The sequence below is a fragment of the Entelurus aequoreus genome, linkage group LG10, assembly GCF_033978785.1.
Source record: "Entelurus aequoreus isolate RoL-2023_Sb linkage group LG10, RoL_Eaeq_v1.1, whole genome shotgun sequence".
NCBI lineage: Eukaryota > Metazoa > Chordata > Actinopteri > Syngnathiformes > Syngnathidae > Entelurus > Entelurus aequoreus.
Genome location: NC_084740.1, coordinates 51173083 through 51194057, shown reverse-complemented (window position 1 = coordinate 51194057; position 20975 = coordinate 51173083). Strand labels below are relative to the sequence as shown.

The 20975-nt window shown below is 40.5% G+C and overlaps 1 protein-coding gene across 2 annotated transcripts in view; it reads left to right on the top strand.

Moving 5' to 3' along the window:
- Positions 1 to 20975, top strand: part of sema7a (semaphorin 7A) — a 54538-nt gene that overhangs the window by 19883 nt on the left and 13680 nt on the right. For both annotated transcript variants that reach the window (XM_062061138.1, XM_062061137.1), the window contains exons 9-11: positions 9407 to 9515; positions 18685 to 18865; positions 19266 to 19378. In XM_062061138.1, coding sequence (XP_061917122.1) covers positions 9407 to 9515; positions 18685 to 18865; positions 19266 to 19378 — 403 coding nt within the window. The remainder of the gene's footprint in view (positions 1 to 9406; positions 9516 to 18684; positions 18866 to 19265; positions 19379 to 20975) is intronic.

Below are 20975 nucleotides of genomic sequence, written 5' to 3'. Positions count from 1 at the left end.
CTAATGCAGCAGTCTCAAACTTGCGGCACTCGGGTAATTTGCGGCCCATATTTTGTGGCCCTCGACTTAAAGGCCTACTGAAATTAATTTTTTTTATTGAAACGGGGATAGCAGATCCATTCTATGTGTCATACTTGATCATTTCGCGATATTGCCATATTTTTGCTGAAAGGATTTAGTAGAGAACATCGACGATAAAGTTCGCAACTTTTGGTCGCTGATAAAAAAGCCTTGCCTGTACCGGAAGTAGCGTGACGTCACAGGTTGAAAGGCTCCTCACATTTCCCCATTGTTTACACCAGCAGCGAGAGCGATTCGGACCGAGAAAGCGACGATTACCCCATTAATTTGAGCCAGGATGAAAGATTCGTGGATGAGGAACGTGAGAGTGATGGACTAGAGTGCAGTGCAGGACGTATCTTTTTTCGCTCTGACCGTAACTTAGGTACAAGCTGGCTCATTGGATTCCACACTTTCTCCTTTTTCTATTGTGGACCACGGATTTGTATTTCAAACCACCTCGGATACTATATCCTCTTGAAAATGAGAGTCGAGAACGCGAAATGGACATTCACAGTGACTTTTATCTCCCCAACAATACATCGGCGAAGCACTTTAGCTACGGAGCTAACGTGATAGCATCGGGCTTAACTGCAGATAGAAACAAAATAAATAAACCCCTGACTGGAAGGATAGACAGAAAATCAACATTTCTATTAAACCATGGACATGTAACTACACGGTTAATGCTTTTCAGCCTGGCGAAGCTTAACAATGCTGTTGCTAACGACGCCATTGAAGCTAACTTAGCAACGGGACCTCACAGAGCTAAGCTAAAAACATTAGCTATCCACCTACGCCAGCCAGCCCTCATCTGCTCATCAACACCCGTGCTCACCTGCGTTCCAGCGATCGACGGAGCGACGAAGGACTTCACCCGATCATCAATGCGGTCGGCGGCTAGCGTCGGCTAGCGTCGGATAGCGCGTCTGCTATCCAAGTCAAAGTCCTCCTGGTTGTGTTGCTGCAGCCAGCCGCTAATACACCGATCCCACCTACAGCTTTCTTCTTTGCAGTCTCCATTGTTCATTAAACAAATTGCAAAAGATTCACCAACACAGATGTTCAGAATACTGTGGAATTTTGCGATGAAAACAGAGCTTTTTGTATTGGATACAATGTGTCCGAATACTTCCGTTTCAACCATTGACGTCACGCGCATACGTCATCATACATAGACGTTTTCAACCGGAAGTTTAGCGGGAAATTTAAAATTGCACTTTATAAATTAACCCGGCCGTATTGGCATGTGTTGCAATGTTAAGATTTCATCATTGATATATAAACTATCAGACTGCGTGGTCGGTAGTAGTGGCTTTCAGTAGGCCTTTAACTACATAGTTTTGTGTTATTGCAGCCCGTGCACCCTGGCCACCTAACAGTTCAATTGAATATATATTAAGGCAATCTTAAATTTTGCTAAAGACTAACAACAATAACAATGCAAACACAAAAATGACAGCACAACATACACACATTGGGCAACACAAAGAGCAACTTCCTTTTTAGTGTCCCTGGCCATTTCTGGGGGAACTTAACAGTGTCACAATATACAAAACCCAAAAAGCAGTGAAGTTGTCACGTTGTGTAAATGGTAAATAAAAAGAGAATACAATGATTTGCAAATCCTTTTCAACTTATATTCAATTGAATAGACTGCAAAGACAAGATATTTCATGTTTTTTTTTTGCAAATAATCATCAACTTAGAATTTAATGGCAGCAACACATTGCAAAAAAAGTTGGCACAGGGGCATGTTCACCACTGTGTTACATGGCCTTTCCTTTTAACAACACTCAGTAAACGTTTGGGAACTGAGGAGACACATTTTTGAAGCTTCTCAGGTGGAATTCTTTCCCATTCTTGCTTGATGTACAGCTTAAGTTGTTCAATAGTCCGGGGGTCTCCCTTGTGCTATTTTAGGCTTCATAATGCGCCACACATTTTCAATGGGAGACAGGTCTGGACTACAGGCAGGCCAGTCTAGTACCCGCACTCTTTTACTACGAAGCCACGTTGATGTAACACGTGGCTTGGCATTGTCTTGCTGAAATAAGCAGGGGCGTCCATGATAAGGCACCTTTCAGCATTAATGGCGCCTTCACAGATGTGTAAGTGACCCATGCCTTGGCCACTAATACACCCCCATACCATCACACATGCTGGCTTTTGCGTTGTTATAGGCTTTACACCTATAACAATCCGGATGGTTCTTTTCCTCTTCGTCTTGGAGGACACGACGTCCACAGTTTCTAAAAACAATTTGAAATGTGGACTCGTCAGACCACAGAACACTTGTTGCAGGCATCAAATTCAAAATGAGCTAATATTCGCAGAAAATAACGTTTTCCAGTTACATCATTAAATATCTTGTCTTTGCAGTCTATTCAATTGCTACTACTACTCAGTGGCCTAGTGGTTAGAGTGTCCGCCCTGAGATGGGTAGGTCGTGAGTTCAAACCCCGGCTGAGTCATACCAAAGACTATAAAAATGGGAGCCATTACCTCCCTGCTTGGCACTCAGCATCAAGGGTTGGAATTGGGGGTTAAATCACCAAAAATTATTTACACGCACACACACACACACACACACACACACACACGCTCCTTTTCCGCTGCTCGCCATCTTCACTAACAAAGGTCAATAAAGATAAAAGTAATGGTACATGTTGACTTTCTTTTCTTTAAAAACAAAATATAGACTGTCATTTTGTTTTATTTGTGGATTCATTTGATTTGCGTTATTATGGGAGACATTTTTTGGGTTTTTGTACGATTCAGTTACTAACAAAATCCGAGGTGTCTCTGTACAGTATGAGGAGACAAAGCAGCCAAATATGATAAATACTTCCTAGTATGAAGTCAAGTTGTACAAGCACAATACTAAACAGGTTATTAAAGGCCTACTGAAAGCCACTATTACCGACCACGCAGTCTGATAGTTTATATATCAATGATGAAATCTTTATATCAATGATGAAATCTTAACATTGCAACACATGCCAATACGGCCGGGTTAACTTATGAAGTGCAATTTTAAATTTCCCGCTAAACTTCCGGTTGAAAACGTCTATGTATGATGACGTATGCGCGTGACGTCAATCCTTGAACTGGAAGTATTGGTACACCATTGAATCCAATACAAAAAGCTCTGTTTTCATCTCAAAATTCCACAGTATTCTGGACATCTGTGTTGGTGAATCTTTTGCCATGTGTTTAATGAACAATGGAGACTGCAAAGAAGAAAGCTGTAGGTGGGATCGGTGTATTAGCGGCTGGCTGCAGCAACACAACCAGGAGGACTTTGACTTGGATAGCAGACGCGCTATCCGACGCTAGCCGCCGACCGCACGGATGATCGGGTGAAGTCCTTCGTCGCGCCGTCGATCGCTGGAACGCAGGTGAGCACGGGTGTTGATGAGCAGATGAGGGCTGGCTGGCGTAGGTGGAGCGCTAATGTTTTTATCATAGCTCTGTGAGGTCCCGTTGCTGAGTTGGCTTCAATGGCGTCGTTAGCAACAGCATTTTTAAGCTTTGCCAGGCTGGAAAGCATTAACCGTGTAGTTACATGTCCACGGTTTAATAGTGTTGTTGATCTTCTGTCTATCCTTCCTGTCAGGGGCTTCTTTCTTTTGTTTCTATCTGCATTTAAGCACGATGCTATCACGTTAGCTCCGTAGCTAAAGTGCTTCACCGATGTATTGTCGTGGAGATAAAAGTCACTGTGAATGTCCATTTCGCGTTCTTGACTCTCATTTTCAAGAGGATATAGTATCCGAGGTGGTTTGAAATACAAATCCGTGATCCACAATAGAAAAAGGAGAAAGTGTGGAACCCAATGACCCCTTTTACCTAAGTTACGGTCAGAGTGAAAAAAGATACGTCCTGCACTGCATTCTAGTCCTTCACTCTCACGTTCCTCATCCACAAATCTTTCATCCTTGCTCAAATTAATGGGGTAATCGCCGCTTTCTCGGTCCGAATCTCTCTCGCTGCTGGTGTAAACAATAGGGAAATGTGAGCAGCCCTCCAGCCTGTGACGTCACGCTACTTCCGGTACAGGCAAGGCTTTTTTTATCAGTGACCAAAAGTTGCGAACTTTATCGTCGATGTTCTCTACTAAATCCTTTCAGCAAAAATATGGCAATATCACGAAATGATCAAGTATGACACATAGAATGGATCTGCTATCCCTGTTTAGATAAAACATTTCATTTCAGTAGGCCTTTAAGTGAATATACCTCTGACAGTGCAGATTACATTGGATGTGATGAGATTGTGCAGGTGTGCCTAATGTTGGAAGTGGTGCGTCTATCATTAGTCTTATTTGGTAGAGAAAACATCCCCCAAATCCGTTTCTTCTGAATACTGAAAATAAATACAATACTTGCAGGGAAATTGTGTGTAACTCTTGGAAATAACATTCGGAAAACTTGAGGAGTGTTCTTTCTATTGTAGTGTATGTCACCGGGGTGGTGCTCAAGCAAAACATGTGTCATAAAAAGTTGGCTCATTCTCCCACAAGTATATTTCAAACATGGTGAGAGGGAGTGTGGTTAAAAAAGTTAAATATGGCTTGGATGATCTGTGACTTCTCGACAGGAAGTATGGGTGGATATTTGATAGTATTTACATTCAAAATACTTTGATTAAGGTTGTTTCTGATCAGGATTTTAATTCTGATACCGATCATCCATGAGTGATACACACCATCAGTTGTTGTATTATCCTCTTGTGGAGGGGGGCGTGGCCTGCGGGCCTGCAGCGAAGCGGGGTGTGCCAGGACCGGCCTCGAAGTCAGCGACAGGTGCGTAGATGGCCCAGGTGGGCCTTATTATCTAATCACCTGTCGCTCTCACGCCAGCTTCCCCCACCTCTTCTCCCCGGCTGCTGCTTAAACAGAGCGACAGGTGATTAGATAATAAGGCCCACCTGGGCCATCTACGCACCTGTCGCTGACTTCGAGGCCGGTCCTGGCACACCCCGCTTCGCTGCAGGCCCGCAGGCCACGCCCCCTCCACACCTCTCTGGACTATTATTCATCTACTTGTTAATTTCCTATTAATATCTGCTGACCTTCTGCTGCAACGTGGTTCCATCTACACTACTTAAACTTTGCCGAGCACTTATTGCTTGGTGTTGTTTAAGGCTAGCTTTGCGGTTAGCTTAGCTATCTCGGTGTGTAACATGTTTAGTCTCGTCCTCCAGTGATAATGGTATACAGTAATTATATTTAGGATACTAAGAAATGTTGTTTATTTGCTGTAATGGAGGTCAATCAATCAATCACTCAATGTTTATTTATATAGCCCTTGTCTCAAAGGGCTGCACAAGCCATAACGACATCCGCGGTACAGAGCCCACATAAGGGCAAGGAAAAACTCACAACCCCAATGGGACATTGATGAGAATGACTATGGATGTTCGCTTATTAGCTAGCTATCTTTTTATTAGCTAGCTATCTTTTTAGCTATCTATTTATTAGCTATTTATTTATTAGCTAGCTATCTTTTTAGCTGGCTATCTCGGTGTTAGCACACTGAGATAGCTATCTGGGTGTGTAACATGTTTAGTCTTGTCCTCCAGAGATAATGGTATCCAGTAATTATATTCAGGATACTAAGAAATGTTGTTTATTTGCTGTAACGGAGGTAAATATTATTAGCTCGGGAAGAGGCTCCACACTGTGTATGGACATACATAACTAGCTGCTAGCCGCTTGTCCGCCGAGGGACTTCAAATGAACACAGTGTCAGCCAGAGGCATTTGTGGTCAACTTTAAAAGGCATCAATCAGCAATGACAAATTTCTTCACGAAAATCAGCCAATCGATCGGCGCATCAATAATCAAAGATCTACCAACCTAATGATTCCTCACCATGACAACCCTGCATTGCCTACGCGGTGAATGACCATCCAGGATTGTTTTAATGCTCGTGTTATGACTCAGAGTTCTTTCTAGTGCTTTTACTATTTTTTCCTGCGCATACATTGTTTATATCTAGATGTTATTTTCATAAAGACAAGCATTGTTAGTTGTTAATTAAGCATGCTTAGCTGTATGTATATACAGTACAGGCCAAAGGTTTGGACACACCTTCTCATTCAATGCGTTTTCTTTATTTTCATGACTATTTACATTGTAGATTGTCACATCAAAACTATGAATGAACACATGTGGAGTTATGTACTTAACAAAAAAAGGTGAAATAACTGAAAACATGTTTTATATTCTTGTTTCTTCAAAATAGCCACCCTTTGTTCTGACTACTCATTTGCACACTCTTGGCATTCTCTCCATGAGCTTCAAGAGGTAGTCACCTGAAATGGTTTTCACTTCACAGGTGTGCTTGAAGCTAACTGTCAATACACTTGGGTAAACCGGAATCCATCCTATTTGGGTCCCAAATCAATCTCAAGAAAGTCAGTGACTTCACTATAAAAGTGGGTGACATTGTTATCACCAGGAAAGATGAGGTCACCTACCTAGGTTCCATTCTAGAGGCTAATCTTTCCTGTGATAAAATGGCAACCAAGGTAATCAGAAAGGTCAACCAACGAACGAGATTTCTCTACAGAATCTCCTCTCTGGTCAACAAAAGCACCTTGAAGATTCTAGCGGGAACTCTCGTTCAACCCTTTTTCGATTACACTTGCACCTCCTGGTACCCTAGCACCTCCAAAACCCTCAAATCTAAACTCCAAACACCCCAGAACAAGCTACTCAGATTACTTCTAGACCTCCACCCCAGATCATACCTCACTCCTACCCACTTCTCCAAAGTGGGCAAGCTCAGGGTGGAGGACAGAGTAAAACAAATTGCACTGAGCCTAGTCTATAAAATCCGCTACACCTCCCTGGTCCCTGATACCGAAGTACATGTCAAACTACTTCCGTAACGTAAATGACCGCCATAACCACAACACCAGGGGGAGCTCCACTAACCACGTTAAACCCAGATTCCCATCTAACAAAGGTCTTAACTCATTCTCCTTCTATGCCACATCAATATGGAATGCACTCCCAACAGGTGTAAAAGAAAGGGCATCTCTATCCTCCTTCAAAACCGCACTAAAACAACACCTCCAGGCAACTTCAACCCTTGACTAACACCCTCCCTTCCACATCCCACCTCCCCGGATTGTAAATAACCAAATGTATTTTAATGTATATACTTGTTCTTATGCTATCTGAACTCACTATGTTCTCTGCTCCCTGTACATATCCTACCAAGTTAGACCTACACTGTTACAATGTCCATTTCATTTAAATAATTCAATGTATATACTCTGATGATTAACTTGTGTGATGACTGTATTATGCTGATAGTATATATTTGTACCATGAATTGATTTACGTGGACCCCGACTTAAACAAGTTGAAAAACGTATTTGGGTGTTACCATTTAGTGGTCAATTGTACGGAATATGTACTGTACTGTGCAATCTACTAATAAAAGTTTCAATCAATCAATCAATCAATCAATCAATCGAGAGAATGTCAAGAGTGTGCAGTAATCAGAGCAAATGGTGGTTATTTTGAAGTAACTAGAATATGAAACAGTTATTTCACCTCTTTATTTGTTAAGTACATACACTGCCGTTCAAAGGTTTGGGGTCTCCCAAACAATTTTGTGGAATAGCCTTCATTTCTAAGAACAAGAATAGACTGTCGAGTTTCAGATGAAAGTTCTCTTTTTCTGGCCATTTTGAGCGTTTAATTGACCCCACAAATGAGATGCTCCAGAAACTCAATCTGCTCAAAGGAAGGTCAGTTTTGTAGCTTCTGTAAGGAGCTAAACTGTTTTCAGATGTGTGACCATGATTGCACAAGGGTTTTCTAATCATCAATTAGCCTTCTGAGCCAATGAGCAAACACATTGTACCATTAGAACACTGGAGTGATAGTTGCTCATACTTGCCAACCCTCCCGTTTTTAGCGGGAGAATCCCGGTATTCAGCGCCTCTCCCGACAACCTCCCGGCAGAGATTTTCTCCCGACAAACTCCCGGTATTCAGCCGGAGCTGGAGGCCACGCCCCCTCCAGCTCAATGCGGACCTGAGTGGGGACAGCCGTTCTCACGTCCGCTTTCCCAGCAGCTTGCCTGCCCAATGACGTCATAACATCGACGGCTTTTAGAGAGTAGGGTGCACAACAAGGAGAGAGAGTTCTTGGTTTCTTATGTGGGTTTATTGTTAAGCAGTTTCATTAACGTCCTCCCAGCGCAGTAACAACACACAACAACAGCAGTCACGTTTAGTCTACCGTAAAGCAGTTCGTCTGCCGTAAACAGCAATGTTGTGACACTCTTAAACAGGACAATACTGCCACCTACTGGATAGCCTGCAGAACACTGAAATTCAAGTATGTCTTTTATTTATATGTATAATAAAATAAAAATAAAAATAAAAATATATATATAGCTAGAATTCACTGAAAGTCAAGTATTTCATATATATATATATATATATATATATATATATATATATATATATATATATATATATATATATATATATATATATATATATATATATATATATATATATATATATATACATATGAAATACTTGATTTGGTGAATTCTAGCTGTAAATATACTCTCCTCTTAACCACGCCCTTAACCACGCCCCAACCACACCCCCCGCCCCAAACATCCCCCCCCCCCCCTCTCAAGGTTGGCAAGTATGTAGTTGCTGGAAATGGGCCTCTATACACCTATGTAGATATTGCACCAAAAACCAGACATTTGCAGCTAGAATAGTCATTTACCACATGAGCAATGTATAGAGTGTATGTCTTTAAAGTTAAGACTAGTTTAAAGTTATCTTCATTGAAAAGTACAGTGCTTTTCCTTCAAAAATAAGGACATTTCAATGTGACCCCAAACTTTTGAACGGTAGTGTAACTCCACATGTGTTCCTTCATAGTTTTGATGTGACAATCTACAATGTAAGATGTTGTGTATTAACAGTCCTAGTATTGTACCTGCTGAGTTACCGTCATGCCTCCTGCTCTTGATGTCACTTCCTGTATCTTACAGAGTTGTTGTTGACCTCGACAGTAGTAAAGGTGAAGCTACAGGGCAACCAAGGTTTCCGTCTCCTTATTATTATTGGTGTAATGCCCAACCATATATATGGGTATATAACATAAATAGTCATGAAAACACATTGAATGAGAAGGATTGGTGTAATGCCCAACCATATATATGGGTATATAACATAAATAGTCATGAAAACACATTCAATGAGAAGGTGTGTCCAAACGTTTGGCCTGTACTGTAATTGGTATGGTCACTGCAACAATGCTAAATTCAGTCCTCCTCCTGTCCTTGTGTTCTAGGAACTCCACTGCCATTTGCATTTATTCAATAAAGGCCATTGAAGACATTTTTGACAACTCCACCTTCAAAGGCTATGACAAAGCTATTCCACAACCAAGGCCAGGCACAGTAAGCGTTATTTATGTTCCACGCTTGAATTTGCACCAAAGTATTGTCATGTGTGGTTGAGCCGTGTGGGCTTGACTAAACTAATGGGTGGATCTGTATTAAATGTATCACTCTTTCCCATCAAGGGTGCTTTCCAGGTCCACACATAACAACTATTTGCTCTTACCACTCTACTTTTTACACTTTGAGCTCACTGCTATATAGGAAATGCAGTCTTCCAACAAGGTTGTCACAAATGGTAATCCTTGACAAATTAGCCTAACGTTTCACTAGGAAACAACATTTTATGAAATAATCATAAAATTATGTCTGAACATTGCGTGTTACATTTCATTTGCTATAGGGTTGTATGGTACACCGGTACTAGCATAGTACCACGATACTAATGAATCATATTTTTTTTAACGGGCGTCATTGCTGGTTTTACGAGCATTGGGGCATGTTTGGCAGCGCACAATCACAGAGTACTTACAAGCAGACACAGTGTCTAGACAGAAAAGGGAGAACGGACGCATTTTGGCTTAAAAACTAACGATAAAGGTGAAGTTATAACACTGAAACGCCCTCAAGAAGAGGTGCTTTAAAACATGGCTAGCTAGCTAGCGGCTAAGGTCACTGCAGCCACAGTCGGCAGTGTTTTAGCTACTTCTAAATCACTAATCCTCGTCTCCATGGCGACAAATAAAGTAAGTTTCTTACAAGTATCATCCCTGCAGGACGAGGAATAGCTATACATGCTTCACTACACACTGTAGCTCAGCCCCCGTCACAATGTAAACAAATGTCATGGGTGGATCTACACCTGACATCCACTGTAATGATACCAAGTACAGGAGCGTATCTCGTCGATACTACTATAATTACATCGATATTTTTTAGCATCACAAAATCTTTTTTCGCTTAAAAAAATGTATATTATGTTTATAAACTCAGAAAATTTGTCCCTGGACACATGAGGACTTTGAATATGACCAATCTAGGATCCTGTAACTACTTGGTATCGGATAGATACCCAAATTTGTGGTATCATCCAAAACTAATGTAAAGTATCAAAGAAGAGAAGAATAAGTGATTATTACATTTTAACAGAAGTGTAGATAGAACATGTTAAAAGAGAAAGTAAGCAGATATTTACAGTAAATGAACAAGTAGATTAATAATTAATTTTCTACCACTTGTCCTAAATTAGGAGCCTTTGGTTGTTTACTTTCTACTAAAAGAAAAGTTGTCTTGTATGTTCACTATAAGGACAAACTTGCAATAAGAAACATATGTTTAATTTACCCTAAGGTTTTTTGTTAAAATAAAGCCAAACATGCCATTTTTTGTGGTCCGCTTTATTTAAAAAAGTATCGAAAAGTATCAAAATACATTTTGGTACTGGTACCGGTACCAAAATATTGGTATCGGGACAACCCTAATTTGCTACAAAGCATGGAATCTGACTTGTAACAACCTAATTTTGCTTTGACATTACATCTTCCTAACCTGCATATTAAACTCTTGTCAAGCGGGCAGCATGGTGGTCTAGTGGTTAGTTGGCCGAGAAGTCAGGATATCGAGGGTTTGAATCTGCGGTTGGACAGTTTGCATGGTCTCCCTTCCGGGTATGCCAGATTTCACCCACATTCCAAACACGCGTGAGGCTAATTGGAGACTCTAAATCAGGGGTGTTAAAATCCATCACCCTTTTCACATCCAGGCAAAAGTTACAATAACGTGGCTAGGTTGGTAAAGAAGCAGTGCCAACAACTTGAGGGTTCCAGGTTCGTTTCCCGCTTCCGCCATCCTAGTCTCTGCCGTTGTGTCCTTGGGCGAGACACTTTACCCACCTGCTCCTAGTGATGTAGATAATGGGTTCCGCAATGTAAAGCGCTTTGAGTCGCTAGAGAAAAAGCGCTTTATAAATGTAATTCATATGCACATGATGTGTATTTCTGGTCTTGTCATCCTCGTCCGGGCAGAAGGGCGACACGGCGGTGCGGCTGGATCAAAAGAGACGTCGGAGACGCTTTACTGAACCAAAAGTTGCTTTATTACAAGCGAGCGTCATTATACAGGACTGCAGTTCCTGGAGGAGGTCAGGTCAGGATAATGAGTCAGTCCTAACTTGGAGAAGCCAAACCATCAGTTTCTATATTCTTCCTTTCAGTCTCTGGGTGTGTGCTAAGTCAGGACAGCACAACCTGACCATGTAAGGAGATGTTCATGTGTAGGTGACCGGAAAACAACCTCTGTAGGTTGTACCTTAAATGTTGGCGAGAAGATAGACATGGAGTCTCTCCTCCAGCATAGAGCTATCACTTTTGCATTCTGAATTTATTGCCTCTTCTCGTGAGAGAGTTAATCCAGTCCACATACGAACGTCCAACTAAGGCTCCTTAATTTATTATGGGCTCAACCATTATTTACTTAAACCTGGTGGTTTGCTTTCTCCAAGGTGAATATAAACATTCACCATATGTAGAACATAATATGAGTTAGTTAATTCACTTCACGCACATTAACATGAGAATCAGAAAGTTTGTAACTTCAGTCATGATGTCGGTAAACAAAGGCAGTTTCTGTGAGTCTTCCGCAGAAAGTCTGAGCATGCGTCTGTGCAGCAAGCGTTTCCCGGTACGGACAGTGTTTAATAGTTAAAGTGGTTTTATTTTTAGTCGAGCACAATTCAATTATTGCTACTTTTGGTGGTAACATGAGAGTCTTAGTAAGAATGGTCAGTCCAATGTTTCCAGTGGTACACACATTAGTATTCATATTATTACATACACTGTAAAAAAAAAAATTCTGTAAAAAAACGGTCATCTACTGGCAGCTACGGCTGCCAAACGAAAACCATAAAATTAAAGTAAAACATTGTAAACCAAATAATGATCAAAAACATTATATTTACAGAAATTTTCATGAAACGTTTTGCGGAAAAATATCGTAATTTTACAGATTTTTACTAAATTATTAAGATCAACCACCTTTAATAAAGTGACGATGCAAACAGTTCTGCAGAAAAATACCTTTATTCTACAGAGTTTTTCCAAATTATTACGATCAAACACCCTTAATGAAGTGACAATGCTGGCAGTTCCACAGAAAAATACCATTATTTTACAGATTTTTTTCTGAATTGTTAAGATCAACCACCTTTAATAAAGTGACGATGCAAACAGTTCTGCAGAAAAATACCAGATTGTTAGTATGGACATAGACTTTTATATAACAAGCTACATATTTAATGAAATATAATTACTGTAATTTTACATGAATTTGAAAGTAATTTAAGAAAACAGATAATGCTATGTATAATTAATTTGGTATTTTTCTGTAAAAAAAATAGAAAAATACATAGTTTGTCATTACTGGCATATTACTTCAAATAACAGGCGGATTGTTTATTTACAGATAATGTCTTCAATTCTACAGTTTTATAAACTATTTTAAAAAAATAGAAAAATTACAGTAGAAATTTAGATTAAATTAACCATAAAAATAGGATTTTTTTTACAGTGTACAAAGTACTGTAGATGGGTGGATGATGCTGTAGTAAGTTTGGTTAGTAAGGTTGTTATTTGCTGAAATTCGACATGTAGTTGGGACTTTTTCCACATGGTCCTGTGGGCCAGGTGAAATACCTTCACGGGCCGGGAGTTTGAGCTTTAAATAGTCTATAGTTGTTAATGTGACAAATGGTTGTTGTGCCCTGTGATTGGTTGGTACCCGGTCCAAGGTGTACCCTGCCTCTCGCTCATTGTCAGCACGGATAGCTTCAGTGTTGTAAAATAAAAAAATACAAATACTACCATAAGTATAATATTGACATATCTGTACTTTTCTCCGTTATTTATATTTCTGACAACTTTCACTTTTACTCCAACACGTGTTCATACATCAAATGGCTACCTTTACTCTGATACGTTTCCCTGAACCAGGATGGATCTTCGTTACTCCAAAATAAAAGTTGAGTTAGTGACGTAATGCCTGTTTGTTGTCATAGCAACGCTAAGCGCGAGGAAGAAAAAGCCCAGGTTATAGCTCTGGTATTGAAGCAGTATTGGTATCGACAATTAATAAGTCAATTAATACAATGGTAAATGAAAATTAACTCGATAAGTTTGCCGGCTTGAATAAATGACCATTTCTGTGTGTTTGTTTTCCCTGTCTCTTGCTTTCAAACAGGGTACAAGAGGGTTCACTCTATGTTCACTCAAAATGAACGGAGTGAATCCTCTTGCCAGTCATCCACAATCTTTGTCTCTGTGGGTAGAGGTGGACATAGATTGAGAGTCCATTTTATTTTTATTGTTTACTTGTTTACGATAATCAAAAGTTATTATTATTATAGAAATATCGATCCGATCACTGTAGTATCAATCATATACTGTTACTACCCTTAATATCGACACCACCAATTTATGGATGGATCCGCCCTTCTCTCAGGTGTAGTGTACTGACTGTGACGATGCTGACACACCAACAGATGTTGTTATATTATCCTTTCTCTCGACTTAGTGCTTCTTCATTTTCTGTTCATATCTGCAGTTCCATCTACGCTTCTATGCACTTATTTATTGTGTTGTAGGCCCAAGCTGTTTGTTTACATGTTTGTTTGTTTTTATCTTTGCTATTTGGGCTTATTGGACCCTAATTAGAATAAAAACTAAGAATCATCTTTTTATATGATGTACTTAGTCCATAAGTACACAAACGTGTACTTCATGTTTAGTTACATGCTAATTCTTATTTTTACACTTTTTTTTCCAAATTCCATTGTATGTTATACTCTTCTGACACCACCAGATGGCAGTATAAGTGTCCACATAAGCGGCCATAAGACCCCAATTCGGTAGTGTACACAATTTTGGAAATAAGAGCTAAAAGGTGCTGTCCACGCATGTGGCCACTAAGCCTTTAAGGCAAACTTTTTCCGCTGAGGGCCGTACACGGAAACATTTAAGCATGCGGGGGCCATTTTGATATTTTTCATTTTCAAACCTTAACAAAATACTGTATATGGATTTTTTTTTTTTTAACCTTTAGGGCTCCCGGGGACTATAAAGGGTCTCAGTCATTAAACTGTTAAAAATAAGTCAAATTATTAATATTACTTTTTATTTAACGCTTACAGTAAATCTCTATATCAACTTGAGGTTGATATAAAGTAAAAAAAAAAAAAAGGTTTTCTGTCAAAGACAACTTTGTTTTTTATATTAAAACTGAAATTTAATTTAATATTTTTGAGTAATCACAGTGAAATGTTAAATAAAATCCTACTAAATATATTTGGGATCCAAAAGGTCCCCCACTCATAAAGTGATACATTATTATTAGTTTTTTTTACTTTTAACACTTAAATTACGAGATCAACTTCAGATATATTTGTCGATTTTACGTTTTAACTATTATTTTGTTTGTTTTATGCTCTTTTGTCAAATAAAACTTTGATGTTTTTATATGGCAACCACACAATATATGCAATATATAATATTTCCACATAAAACATTTTAAAGTGATATTTTTTAAGTAATAATTCATTATAACATAGATTTTTTGTGTTTTTTTTTTTTTTAGCAATGGCAAAAAAAAGAAAAATGAACAAAGACAAAAGAAAAAAAACAGCCTGCATGGCAGCTTTGTGTCAACATTGCAACTTTTTCTTGTTAGATTTCACTTCATTCCACTTTTTTAAAATGTTTTTTAAAATTTTTGCAATATTATCAATTTTGCAATTTTTGCAGAATGTGTGGCGGGCCGGTAAACAATTAGCTGCGGGCCGCAAATGGCCCCCGGGCCGCACTTTGGACACCCCTGCTTTAGAGGTTAGCTACCGCAAGTGTTAGCTTAGCTATTAGCACGCCGGCTCGTGGCTTACTCTCGGTGTGTAACATGTTTAACCTCGTCCTCCAGTGATAATGGTACACGATAATTATACTGAAGATACTAAGACATGCAGTTTATTTGATGCAACGGAGGTGATGATTGTTAGTTTAGGGGAGCGTCCCCACACTGTGTATAGAGACACACAATTAGCTGCAAGCCAATTGTCAGCCAGAGAAGATCTGCGTTTGTGATTGTCAATAAAAGGCATTGATCTGCAATGGCCAATCACATAACGTTTCTACAAAAAACAGTCAGTACCGTGATCGGCCACATCCCTAATTATTATTGTACATTATTGTTCAACTGTGCTTAATTTGATCTCAAAATAATGCTGACAATAATATCGACAATAATTTGTAGGACAATATATTGTATCATCAGGCCAAATTTATTGTCGACACTGCAGCCCTCGGTATCGGTTAGTATCCAAATTTCCATCCATCCATTTTACCGCCGCTTATCCCAGTCCGGGTCGCGAGGGCAGCAGTCTTAGCAGAGATGCCCAGACTTCCCTGTCCCAGGGCATTTCCTCTAGTTCTACATGAGGGATACCGCGGCGTTCCCAGGCCAGCTGTGAGACATAGTCCCTCCAACGTGTCCAAGGTCTGCTCTGAGGCCTCCTCTTGCCGGAAACACCTCACCAGGGAGGCGTCCAGGAGATATCCGTAGTAGATGCCCGAGCCATCTCAGCTGGCTCCTCTCGCCCTGAAAGAGCAGTGGTTCTACTCTTAGTCGCTCCCGGATGAGCGAGCTCCTCACCCTATCTCTGAGGGTGGTCCCAGACATCCTGCGGAGGAAACTCATTTCTGTATTCTGTATTCGCGACCTTGTCCTTTCGGTCATTACCCAAAGTTCATGACCATAGGTGAGGGTAGGAACGTAGACCGACCTGTAAATCGAGACGCAGTGACTGCATCACTGCAGACGCCGCACCAATCCATCTGTCAATCTCGCGTTCTATTCTTCCCTCACTCGTGAGGCATAACTTCAGTCCACCCTTTTCCGACTGAGAACCCAGGCCTCGGATTTGGAGGTGCTGATCCTCATCCCAGCAGCTTCACACTCGGCTGCAAACCGCCCCAGTGAACGCTGAAGGTCCCAGCCCGATGAAGCTAACAGGACCACATCATCTGCAAAAAGCAGGGATGCGATCCTCTGGCCACCAAACTGGAAACCCTCCACACCCTGACTGCGCCTAGAAATTCTGTCCATAAAGATAATAATCAGGATAATGAACAGTATCCAAATTTGAGTTTTGAAATACAGGTAAAAAATGTGAAATAGTTCATCCCAAGTGACGTTACAAACTTTAAATACTTTTATTTTTGATACTTAAAGGCCTACTGAAAGCCACTACTACCGACCACGCAGTCTGATAGTTTATATATCAATGATGAAATCTTAACATTGCAACACATGCCAATACGGCCGGGTTAACTTATAAAGTGCAATTTTAAATTTCTTGGCAAACTTCCAGCTGAAAACGTTTCGATATGATGACGTCAACTGTTGAAGCGGAAGTATTCGGAGCCCATTGAATCCAATACAAAAAGCTCTGTTTTCATCTCAAAATTCCACAGTATTCTGGACATCTGTGTTGGTGAACCTTTTGCAATTTGTTTAATGAACAATGGAGACTGCAAAGAAGAAAGTTGTAGGTGGGATCGGTGTATTAGCGGCGGACTACAGCAACACAACGACTTTGAGGATAGCAGACGCGCTAGTCGAACGACCTCACCTTGACTTCCTCAGTCTCTGGGCCGCCGACCGCATCGGTGATCGGGTGAAGTCCTTCGTCGTACCGTCGATCGCTGGAACGCAGGTGAGCACGGGTCGTGATGAGCAGATGAGAGCTGGCGTAGGTGCAGAGCTAATGTTTTTAGCATAGCTCTGTCGAGGTTCCGTAGCTAAGTTAGCTTCAATGGCGTCGTTAGCAACAGCATTGCTAAGCTTCGCCAAGCTGGAAAGCATTAACCGTGTAGTTACATGTCCAGAGTTTGGTAGTATTGTTGATTTTCTGTCTATCCTTCCAGTCAGGGGCGTGTTTGTTTTGTTTCTATATGCAGTTAAGCCCGATGCTATCACGTTAGCTTCGTAGCTAAAGTGCTTCACCGATGTATTGTTGTGGCGATAAAAGTCACTGTGAATGTCCATTTCGCGTTCTCGACTCTCATTTTCAAGAGGATATAGTATCCGAGGTGGTTTAAAATACAAATCCGTGATCCACAATAGAAAAAGGAGAAAGTGTGGAATCCAATGAGCCCTTGTACCTAAGTTACGGTCAGAGTGAAAAAAGATACGTCCTGCACTGCACGCTAGTCCTTCACTTTCACGTTCCTCATCCACGAATCTTTCATCCTCGCTCAAATTAATGGGGTAATCGTCGCTTTCTTGGTCCGAATCGCTCTCGCTGCATTGTAAACAATGGGGAAATGTGAGAAGCCCTTCCTTCGGTGACGTCACGCTACTTCCGGTAGGGGCAAGGCTTTTTTTTTATCAGAGACCAAAAGTTGCGAACTTTATCGTCGATGTTCTCTACTAAATCCTTTCAGCAAAAATATGGCAATATCGCGAAATGATCAAGTATGACACACAGAATGGATCTGCTATGCCCGTTTAAATAAAAAAATGTCATTTCAGTAGGCCTTTAAGTACATAAATATCAGGTATTACAATACTTTTACTCAAGTAATATTCTAAAAGGAGACTCTCATTTTTACCAAAGTCATCTTCTGGTCAGATACTTGTACTCTCTTTCAAGTACTTTATACAAAACTGTATAGGTTCCAGTCTATACGTGTACAGGCCAAAAGTTTGGACACACCTTCTCATTTCAATGCGTTTTCTTTATTTTCATGACTTTTTACATTGTACAAGAGTAGATTGTCACTGAAGGCATCAAAACTATGACACCTGTGAAGCTCATGGAGAGAATGCCAAGAATGTGCAAAAAGCAGTAATCAGTGCAAAGGGTGGCTATTTTGAAGAAACTAGAATAGAAAACATGTTTTCAGTTATTTCCCCTTTTTTTGTTAAGTGCATAACTCCACATGTGTTCATTCATAGTTTTGATGTGACAATCTACAATGTAAATAGTCATGAAAATAAAGCAAACGCATTGAATGAGAAGGTGTGTCCAAACTTTTGGCCTGTACTGTACTATACTGTATGTGTGCAAGCGATATAGTCAGTGGTTGGTCAAGCACCATGGACCCAAGTATGTGTATACAAGCAAATCAAAATTCAACAATTTGATCCTTTTGCCCAATAAAGACTTTTGTGTGTTGTTTTTCAGTGTGTAAAAAACAGCCGCAGCTTGCCGCTGGCCACAGTCAGTGTGGTGAGAGATCATCCTGAAATTAGCGACTGGGTCTACAAGACTCCTTTTTATGTCAGCAGCAACAACTACACCAAGATAGTAGTGGACCGCGTCCAGGCAGTGGACGACATGTACAACATTCTGCTGCTCGCCACTGGTATGTCCTGTTTTCTGCAGAACAATCCAACATTTCACTATTTTTAGTGCTTTGTTTGGCTGATGATATCCACAATCAACAAAGCTGAGCACATCCTGTGCCATGTTCTTCGTAGCTGGAACCGCCCATTGGTTCCAAATATAACCATGCTGTCAGATTGACGTCTTGATAATCCTGTAATATTGACAAGGTAGTTGTTCTAACATCATGATAATGAGAAACAATGTTATGCTGTGTATATCAGTATTTAATGTGTGACATTATAGACAAAATGCTCCAAAAAAGCATTTTTCAGTGGGGTATTAAAGGCCACAGTGGTATTTTATTCTCACTGCGCCTTTAAAGACCTGTGCTGTATTTGTTAATCATAGCTTAAATTGATGTTTGTCATATCCTACAGACTCCGGAAAGATCCATAAGATTCTCGAAGCCGGATCTGAACCTTTCATCATCTCCGAAACCCAGATTCTAAATCAGTCCCCCGTACAGTCCATGAAACTGGACTCCAAAAAGGTACCATTCCTCTAAATCTATTTCTAGCCCCTCTGCTTCTGTCAGCAGTTCTTATTTGAGCCACAATCTTGTGTTGTCTTGTCTTACTTTGCAGTTTTTTGCAGCACTACTTTGCTTTGTTTTTGTCAGGCTGCAATTCAATTATTGCCTTTTTGGGGGTCTTAACTTTGTTACGTTATGTTGTTATACGCTCACGGTTCACTTCATTAGGTACACTGTTATTGGTATAAGTGCTTTCAGTTTTAATGACCTCTGTTAAAGGGGTGTTAAAGGCCTACTGAAAGCCACTACTACCGACCACGCAGTCTGATAGTTTATATATCAATGATGCAATCTTAACATTGCAACACATGCCAATACGGCCGGGTTAACTTATAAAGTGCAATTTTAAATTTCCCGCTAAACTTCCGGTTGAAAACGTCTATGTATGATGACGTATGCGCGTGACGTCAATCGTTGAAACGGAAGTATTCGGACACATTGTATCCAAGCTCTGTTTTCATCTCAAAATTCCACAGTATTCTGGACATCTGTGTTGGTGAATCTTTTGCAATTTGTTTAATGAACAACGAAGTCTGCAAAGAAGAAAGCTTTAGGTGGGATCGGTGTATTAGTGGATGGCTGCAGCATCACAACCAAGAGGACTTTGACTTGGATAGCAGACGCGCTATCCGACGCTAGCCGCCGACCGCATCTATGATCGGGTGAAGTCCTTCGTCGCTCCGTCGATTGCTGGAACGCAGGTGAGCACGGGTGTTGATGAGCAGATGAGGGCTGGCTGGCGTAGGTGGATAGCTAATGTTTTTAGCATAGCTCTGTGAGGTCCCGTTGCTAAGTTAGCTCCAATGGCGTCGTTAGCAACAGCATTGTTAAGCTTCGCCAGGCTGGAAAGCATTAACCGTGTATTTACATGTCCATGGTTTAATAGTATTGTTGATTTTCTGTCTATCCTTCCAGTCAGGGGTTTATTTCTTTTATTTCTATCTGTAGTTAAGCACGATGCTATCCCGTTAGCTCCGTAGCTAAAGTGCTTCGCCGATGTATTGTCGTGGAGATAAAAGTCACTGTGAATGTCCATTTCGCGTTCTGGACTCTCATTTTCAAGAGGATATAGTATCCGAGGTGGTTTGAAATACAAATCCGTGATCCACAATAGAAAAAGGAGAAAGTGTGGAATCCAATGAGCCAGCTTGTACCTAAGTTACGGTCAGAGCGAAAAAAGATGCGTCCTGCACTGCACTCTAGTCCTTCACTCTCACGTTCCTCATCCACAAATCTTTCATCCTCGCTCAAATTAATGGGGTAATCGTCGCTTTCTCGGTCCGAATCGCTCTCGCAGCTGGTGTAAACAATGGGAAAATGAGAGGAGCCCTTCAACCTGCGACGTCACGCTACTTCGGGTACAGGCAAGGCTTTTTTTATCAGCGACCAAAAGTTGCAAACTTTATCGTCGATGTTCTCTACTAAATCCTTTCAGCAAAAATATGGCAATATCGCGAAATGATCAAGTATGACACATAGAATGGATCTGCTATCCCCGTTTGAATAAAAAAATGTCATTTTAGTAGGCCTTTAATTTAATGTTTATTATTGTAGT